This window comes from Tupaia chinensis, unplaced genomic scaffold, assembly GCF_000334495.1.
Source record: "Tupaia chinensis unplaced genomic scaffold, TupChi_1.0 Scaffold000097_1, whole genome shotgun sequence".
Classification (NCBI taxonomy): domain Eukaryota; kingdom Metazoa; phylum Chordata; class Mammalia; order Scandentia; family Tupaiidae; genus Tupaia; species Tupaia belangeri.
Window position 1 is genome coordinate 3,447,868 of NW_006159559.1, and position 9,222 is coordinate 3,457,089.

At 39.1% G+C, this 9,222-nt stretch overlaps 1 protein-coding gene across 1 annotated transcript in view; it reads left to right on the forward strand.

The window, feature by feature from the left end:
* BCKDHB (branched chain keto acid dehydrogenase E1 subunit beta) overlaps positions 1-9,222 on the forward strand; it is a 225,551-nt gene that overhangs the window by 55,255 nt on the left and 161,074 nt on the right. The window contains exons 3-4 of the mRNA XM_006143347.3: positions 6,324-6,457; positions 6,724-6,879. Coding sequence (XP_006143409.1) covers positions 6,324-6,457; positions 6,724-6,879 — 290 coding nt within the window. The remainder of the gene's footprint in view (positions 1-6,323; positions 6,458-6,723; positions 6,880-9,222) is intronic.

Consider the following 9,222-nt stretch of genomic DNA (forward strand, 5'->3'; position numbering starts at 1 on the left):
TATGATGTATTTTATCTAAATCAGAAGAAACTTAGCTCCCATTATCTAACTTATTCCTTGAAAATAAACATTTCAGTACTTCTGATGTGCCTTTTAAGTGCTAAGCACTGACTCTGTCCTTAGTCTTTGTTCCTAGCCTGGCTCCCTGTCAGTCTCTGATGTCAATCTCCACATGAATAGTCTTCCCAGTGCTCTGGCTACTCAGTGTCTTGTCTTTTCTCTGGTGATCTTCTCCTCCATCCTAGTAGGCCTCTCGTTCTTATAGTCATCCCTTTGTTATTGTCACAAACTATATAGGCTCTTTGTAATCTCTGACCACCACCTTGAACCTCTCTATAGAGCTCAAAGTTCCTAGTACCTCCTGTCTAGCAATTTTTTGACTTTACTCTTCTTCACATCCATGGATTTCAACACCTTGTCACTGCCAATTCCATGGTGACCTTTATTTTATACATAGCTTAAATTCCACATTAATACTTACTTGGTGGAACCAGCAGATGGTGTAGTGGTTACATTGTTGGACTCTCATGTACTTGACCACAGTATGTGTCCTAGACCCAGAGGCTTGAAACTCACCAGATACATGTGTGTGCGTGCCCCAAATCCCGAGAGGAGAATGGAGAGACGGGATTGTGGTGTGGCCATCCTCCCAGGGAGTTGATTTCTTGCTTTCTGTTTCTCTGTCCCTCTCTGTCTCTCTGGTGAGCGCATATAACTTAAAGCAAAAAAATCTCTCTCCCATTTCCCCCAAAAAGTATTTGGCAATTTCCAATTCTAGTTAAATATATCTCTCTGTCTGATCTTAACTACTGGGGCTGAATGTTGCTGGAGCAGAACATACCATCATTGCCAACGCCTAGGAGCCTCCAGAGGCCACTCACATTGCCTGCCATTGTGCTGCATAGTCCTGGTCCATTCAGTCTTCCATTTTCCTGGACTTTCCCACTTTCTTTTCTCTCCTCAAGACTGTTTCCCCCATTCTTTCTTTCAGCTAGTAATGTAGCTTTGCCTTTTTTTTTTTCTGTGATCAACACCACTAATAGAGCTCTTGGACAAGCTCTCACCACTGCATGAATTTCTGCACAGAATCAGTGCCTAAATGTTCTCTTTCATCCTGTACTCCAAGTGATGTAAGGGTTCCTGTCACCCTTTCCAGATCAGATCCCTTTTTCTCTACTACCTTTTCAAACACACATTTCAGTCATTATATTCCTTCCCTTTATTTCATTCATTTTTCTCAAAATGATCAATTTTCTCTGATGATCATTCCCATCAGCCTGCAAGTATGTTGTACTTTCTTCTCACTTAAAGACTCTCTTGACTCCATATTTTCTCCAGCTAGTGACTTCTTCCCTTCTTGTTTGTCTTTTGCAGCAAAAGTTTTCCAAATAATTTTCCCATTCATTGTCTTAAACTTCTCTTCTTTCATTCTCACTTGAAGTCACTAATTAAGCTTTTATGTTCTTCCTTTCTGCTACTTTGCAGAAACTGTCATGTCAAGATCACCAATATGAGATTCCAGCCCTCATCTCACTTTTCTTTTCATTGCCAGAGTGCGTGTGCTTGCCAGAGGGAGTGGGGGAGAGGAGAAAGCACCTCCCCCTTCCTCCATTTTTCCATTTTGTTGGGATTTTGGGAATGCATGCACATGTGCTCCATTTAATTTTCAAGTCACTGGAGTGAGATTCAAACTGTAGTCAGTCATGTGGAATCTGACTACCCTACACTTCTCTGCAAGACTGACCCTCATCTCACATTTTTTGTTTTTGCTATAGGGCGCATGCGCTCACCAGTAAGACAGAGAGAGAGACAGAGAGACAGAAAGCAAGAAATCACCCCCCAGGGAGGATGGCTACACCGCAATCCCTTCTCCTCCATTCTCCTCTTGGAATCTTGGGCACGCACGCACACGCACCCAGCGTCTGTTTAAGCCACCGGGTCCGGGACTTGAACCGCGGTTGGCTACATGGGAGTTCAGCGACATAGCCATTATGCTAACTGCTGGTCCCTCATCTCACTTTTTAATCACAGCCTGTGGCACAAGTTGACCATTCTCTTCTTATAAATACTTTCCTCATTTGGTTTCTACCATCACAAATTCTCCTGTTTTTCTTCTAAACTCTTTGCCCTCCCCCCCCTTTTTTTTTTTTCAACTTTGACGATTATTTCTCATCTGCTCCATTCTTAACAACTGGAGTATCCAGAACAACACTGTTAGATCTCTTTTTTAATTTATTTATGTACTCCTTTAAATTTAAGAAATGATATCCTATCTCATGTCACTAAATGCCTTCTTTATGCAGAAGACTTCCCCACTCACATATCCAACAGTCTAATTGATAGCTCTGAGTGTGTGTAGACATTTCAAAGCAAACATCTCTGAAACTAAACTCCTGATCTCTCATCCTAACATGCTTCTTTCTCATTTCCCGTTCTCATTTACTTGCAACTCTGTCCTTCAGGTTAATCAGACCAAAAGACTTTGAATCATCCTCAGTATTTTTCTGACTCATATTCTATATCCATTTCATTCACAGATCTTTTTGCCTCTATCTTTAGAATGTATCCAGAGTTTTATACCTTCTTCCCAACCTCTCTGCTATTATGCATCATCATCTCTCACTGGCATTATTGCTGTCTTCCAGTAATCATTCTTCCTGTGTCCACCTTTGCTATTTATAGTGTATTCACAGAAGACCAGCCAGAGGGATCCTGTTGAAATGCCATTCAGAGAACCTAAGAACTTTGCTCGATTACCTGCTTTCTGACTCATTCATTCTCATAGTAAAAGTCAAAGTGTTAATGATGGTCTACAAGGGCCCCGTCTGCTCTGTGCTACTTCTCTATCCAATCCCCTTAACTTTCTTAACATCCTCTATTTATTTTTGGAGAGGTTTTTGCTATAGGGTGCATGCACTCGCCAGAAAGACAGAGAGAGACAGAAAGCAGGAAATTGTCCCCCCAGGGGGGCTGACCATTCAGCAATCCCTTCTCCTCCATTCTCCTCTCGGGATCGTGGGCACACATGCGCACATGCCTGGCATGAGTTTAAGCCACCGGGTCTGGGACTCAAATTGTGATCGACTACATGGAAGTGTCCAGTAACATAGCCCTTACGCCAACTGCTAGTCCTGTTAACATCCTCTTTAACTCTGTCTTCTACCACCATTTCTCTTAACCTCAGACTACACACTTTGGACTCCTTCCCTCTGATGTGCTTTTACCTCAAAGTCTTTGTGCTTGCTGGGTCCTCTGCCCAGAATGTATATTCCCTCTGATGCATACACTTTATTTTCTTCAACTCTTTGCTTCTCAGTAGGGCCTTCCCAGTCTCTGTATTTGAAATCATAGTTGACCCTTTTCCCAACCCTCATTACCTACTTACTCCCTGCTTTACTATTCTTCATAGGTGTTGTCATCATCTAACACATTTACATATTTCATTCATTTAGTTCATATTTAATGTCTATTATCCCTGACTAGAATGTAACCTTCGTGAAGATAAGAATTTTTTTTTCTTTTTGGTTTTGTTGTCACCTTTATACCTAGCACTTAGAAAAGTATCTATACAATAGTAAGTTCTTTATAAATATTTGCTGAATAAATGTATAAATTATTTTAGTCTTTTTAGTATCCTGATTCTTCTATTATAGTTAAAAAATGGAACTTTAGGGAGTTTAGTAATTTGTGAAGCTAACACTGAAACCCAGGTGTCTTACCTCGAAGTATATGTATTAATTCATCTCTGGGAATATGATGTAAATGAACTTCACATACATTAACTGCATCAGAAGAGAGGCAGTTATCCACCCTGTGCCTCTTCTTTGTGCTCTTACCCTCAGTCAGTATCCGGAAGAAAACAGAAACAGAAGTTTTTGTTTATTTGTTTTAGTTTACCATGTTGTATGTGTGCTTGTTGGAGAGAGACAGAGAAAGAGAGACAGAGAGAGGGAAAGTAAGAAATCACCTCCCAGGAAAGATGTCCATACCGTGGTCTTTTCTCCTCCATTCTCCCCTCAGGATTTTTGGGCACGTGTGCACACATGCCTGGTATAATTTTCAAGCACTGGGTCTGGGACTCAAAAGTGCAAAGTTGGCCATGTGGGATTCAGCTGCTTTAATCTCCATGCCACCTACTGGCCTAGAAACAGATGTTTAACATTTAGTTCAAGTTGAAGCACTTACTCCTTGATCATTAAGATTTGTTGGAGAGACTTGGTAAACTATTTCCTCAAACCCAAAATGTTTTGGAGTAAGAGAATTGAGAGGAATGCAGCTTTCCTGCCTTCTAGCAGAAAGGCTATACTTTTTCCGAGATGAAAAGTATCTATATCCTTTCAACTTGAGGCAACAGGGAATTAATAAGAACACTATTTGGTTAAGGTGTTTCGGGGATTCGTGGCAGGCAGTTGGAATTTATGTTCATTTTCTATCACTGAATTGTTCTTAGTTCAATGAAATAAAAGATTTTCAAAAATTCTCAAACTACTTATAGTCAAGTAGGGAGCTGATGAGGAACAGAGGTCACAGTTTCAGAACACAGTCACAGATCATGTTGAGTATGAATCATATTTTACATTTTAACAGCTGCTTTTAGAGTTGCCAACAGCAAGATGTGTCTAGTTGACATTTCCCAACACCTGTCCTGTGTGTGGTTCGTATTCCCAGCGGTTGACTGAGCTGGAAGTAAATTCTGTGTACCCAAAAGAACTGGTGTCCTTGGATTGGGAAATTAAATAGGAGTACCAGATCAGTTTCCAAATGCTTAGTTACTGTCTAGATCATGACTTCGGGTCCACCCAGGTCCCTGAGATTAGAATTTTTCATGAGATGATATTAGGTGAGATGTAGTTAAATTTTCACTTGAGAATTGAATTTTATGCTAATGAAGTTGTGCCTTTTTTTTTTTTTGTTTGTTTTTTTAAAGATTTTTGCTATAGGGCATGTGCGCTCGCCAGAAAGACAGAGAAAGACAAGAGCGATAGAAATCGAGAAATCACCCCCTGGGGGGATGGCCACACCGCAACCCCTTGTCTTCCACTCTCCTCTCGGGATCTTGGGCATGCATACACACGTGCCCGGTGTGAGTTTAAGCTGCTGGGTCTGGGACTCGAACCACAGTCGACTACATGGGAGTCCAGCGACATAGCCATTACACTAACTGCTGGTCCCTGCCTTGTGTTTTGAAAGGAAAGCCTAAGTTGCTTATCAAGCTCCTCTCTTTCAAAGAGTCAAATTCTAGATTCTGTCTCTCTTTAGTGGACTCAGCTGAAATCTCTACTCACTTTTTTCAGCTTCCAGAGGTTCATTTCTGCTGTTTTGGTGTGTACTGTAGGCATAGGCATCAGTTGAGGATTTGAGCACTTTATGCACAGATCTTGGGTGTCTCCACATGGTGCCCTTCTTTTAGGAATTTAGTCTCCCTTTATAACCATCAGCAATCCTGGACTATATCTGACACTTCAGACCAAGAAGACTGGTTCTGGAGGCAAGCAGATGGCATAGTAGTTATGTCGCTGGATTCCAACATGGCTGACCATGGTTTGAGACCCAGACCTGGTGACTTGAAAATCATGCTGGATGCATGTGCATGTGTGCCCAGGATCCTAAGCGGAGAATGGAGGAAAAGGGATTACAGCATGGCCATCACCCTGGGGTGGGGGGTGGAGGGGTGATTTCTCATTTTCCCTGTCACTAGGGGGTGATTTCTTGCTTTCTGTCTCTCATCTCTGGTGAATGGATACACCCCATAGCAAAAATATCTCCAAAAAAAAAAAAAAGGAAAAACAACAAACTATATTGCGTTTGTCTTGTTTTCCTTTTAGTTGTGTTAATTTCTTCCACTTACTATGAGCTCATTTTTAGCTAAATAGAAATTTAGAAATGTTATGTCCCATTTGTAAATTGAACCCTTTAACATCATGAATTTTCACTCTTTATCTTTGGTAATGTCTTTTTTTCTTAGAGTGTACTTCATCTGCTATTAATATGGTGATAATAACTTTACTTTGGGTAGGCTTTCATCATGTATTTCTTTCTTCTTTACTTACAATTTTTTGTTATCTATACGTTTGTGTTTTCTTTTAAATAATTGAGTTTTGCTTCCTTTTATTCAAGTATGACCATTTTTAAAAAGCTAGAACATTTAAATTATTTACAGTTAATGTAATTACTGATTGTGTTTAAATCAACCAGAACTACTTTCTGTTTCCTCCATGTATTCTGTATTTTGTCCTTCCACTATTATTAATTTACTGAATTGTTAGATATATTGCGCATTTACATTACCCTCCTTTACCATAAATTTTCTTTATTTTCTTTAGGAAAAGATAGAGTTTTTAATACTCCATTATGTGAACAAGGAATTGTTGGATTTGGAATTGGAATTGCAGTCACTGGTGCTACTGCCATTGCTGAAATTCAGTTTGCAGATTATATTTTCCCTGCCTTTGATCAGGTAAGTGCACTATATTTTATTATAAATGAACAATTCTAAGGTTAAGTTCATGATGCATTGTTAAGTTCATGAAGTATTGGTAATATTGCTTCCACCCTTCCATGCTATTTTAGGAACATTTTGGTTTTTTTACCTTTGAGCTAGTGCATTACAGTTATCATTTTGTTATGGGCATATATTTAAATGTTTAATAGAATGGCTTAAGAAAATGGATTGGAGAGAGAAGACTCACGGTGACATGTCCCTTTTCTCTTTTTCCCTCTTAGATTGTTAATGAAGCTGCCAAGTACCGCTATCGCTCTGGGGATCTCTTTAACTGTGGAAGCCTCACTATCCGGTCCCCTTGGGGCTGTGTTGGCCATGGGGCTCTCTATCATTCACAAAGTCCTGAAGCTTTTTTTGCCCATTGCCCAGGAATCAAGGTATCACCATTTATGTTTCTATTTTGGTCGATTTTGTTAATATTAACTAATATTAATTTGTTTATATGGAGGAAAAACAAACAGGATTTTTGGAACTTAAGTAAACTTAACTATATGTAAGAAAGGGAGGTTAATATTTTTTTAGGAGAGATGTTTTATGATGGGGTGTGTGCCCTTGCCAGAGAAAAGACCCCAGAGGGGGATAGCCATGTGGCAATCCCTTCTCTTCCATTCTCTTCTTGGGATCTTAGGCAGGCACTCAGTGCGAATTTTAAGTCTCTGGGTCCAGGACTGGAACCACAGTCGACTATGTGGGAATGTAATGATATGACCATTATGCCATCTGCTGATCCTAGGAAATTAACATTTTAAGATAATTAATTATCCAATATCTAGTTTTATAGAAAGTTCTTTTTTTGAAAGAGAGGGTCTCACCATGTCATTATCTTCCTGCCTCAGCCTCCTAATAGGGACTACAGGTGTATGCCAACCCTCCTGGTTCTTTCCTAGATAGGGTCTCACTATATTGCCCCAGTCTCAAGTTTGAGATTCTTCTGTCTCAGCCTACTCAAGTTGCTGGGATTGCAGGTGCATGCCATTGCACCTGGCCTTTAGGTTAGAATGGAAGTTGAACCTGGGCCTTTCCACGCGGTCCCAGTTTGTGGAGCACAGCGTCTCAGAAGTGCTAACCTTTGCAAGCTGAGTCACAGTGTTCCTGAAGCTGTGGCTTGAAACTGGCTTTATTAATGAACTTCTTAGCCTTTAAAAGATAAGACTGAGAATATAGTTGGTTTATTTTCTCCCTCTTTCAAAGCTCTGTACTTCTTTCTAGTACTTCTTTTTCATTTAACTGATTCTGTGATAGTTTTAATAAATCTGCTGTTTACTCATGTATACCTCAGAGTCAGAGAGGTAGGATTTTCCTTTTTGTTTTTCTTACTTTTAAGTAGACTGAGAAGACTGTTACCTACATGTGTTTATTTATTTATTTATTTATTTTTAGTCTAGAGGAAGGCCATACTTGCTTAGTTAATTTTGAAATATCTCCCTTTTATAGCCTGCCTTCCACAATAGCTTAGGCCTTTTGATAATAAACATATTTTGAATATCTTCTAATTTTTTTATATTGTCATTTCTTCTTTTAAAAATATTATTATTTTTACTTATTTGTTCATTTATTTAAATTTAATCAGAGAGACATACAGAGAGATAAAGAGAGAGGGAAAGTGAGAAAGCAAACCGCCAGGACTCAAAGCACAGTCAGCCATGTGGGAGTCCAGCCCCTCAACCACCACACCACCTGCTTGCCACTATTGTCATCTCTTCTATTTCTGTTTACTAAAGAACTTCCCAAGGAATCATTATAGAAACTCACAGATATGTCCAAGTATAGATTTGTATTTGTTTTTTGACAACATTAACTGATTGTCAACATGTGTCCGTGTTCAAAGTTATAATGTTTTTCTTTTTCTTTTTTTTTTTTTAAGAGGTTTTTGCCTTAGGGTCTGCATGCTCACTAAAGAGAAAGAGAGAGAGACAGACAGACAGACAGTAAGAGGAAAAGTGAGCAATCATCCCCCCCCCTCCATGGGGGTGGGGGAGGAATGGCCATGCTACAGTCCCATCTCCTCTGCAATCCCTTCTCCCTCACTCTCCTCCCGGGATCTTGGGCACACATTCACATGTGCCTGGTATGATTTTCATGCCATCAGGGCCAGGATTTGAGCTGCAGTTGGCCATGTGGGAGTCCAACAATATAACTGCTATACCATCTGCTGGCCCTGGGTTTTTCTTAGTTGAGTAGAGGTTGCATGATTTTTAATGTAAGCTAGAAGTGGAAGATTGAAACAGAAGCCACTTAAGAGGCAATAGTTTGTGCTTGACTGAACATTGACTCACATTTAATGTTTATAATGTTATTCAGTACTTTTAAGAACAGATTTTTTTTCTCAGTATCTTCCCTACCTTTTCTTTCCTTTTTCCTCTATGTCTTTTTCTTTTCTTTTCTTTCTTTTTTTAACCAAAAATGAAAATATGTATGAAGTATAACAGGCTAAAAATAAACATGTGACTGAGCAGATAAAGAGAAACTAAAAGGTAGAATACATAAGGTAAAGACATTGCATGATATGGTTACTATATGTTCAGAAGTCATTTACAGAAGTTAAAATGGTATGGCTTGTGCTTCTATTTTATTTTATAATTTTAAAAAATCTTTCAATAAGCATGGCTTAAAAATAACTTTGAAAGCCAAGTAAAGTTTGCTTCAAAGAATTAATTGTATTTGGGTCTTTGTGATAAATTCAGATATGTTATTTTTTTAAATAATTTTTTTTTTTTTTT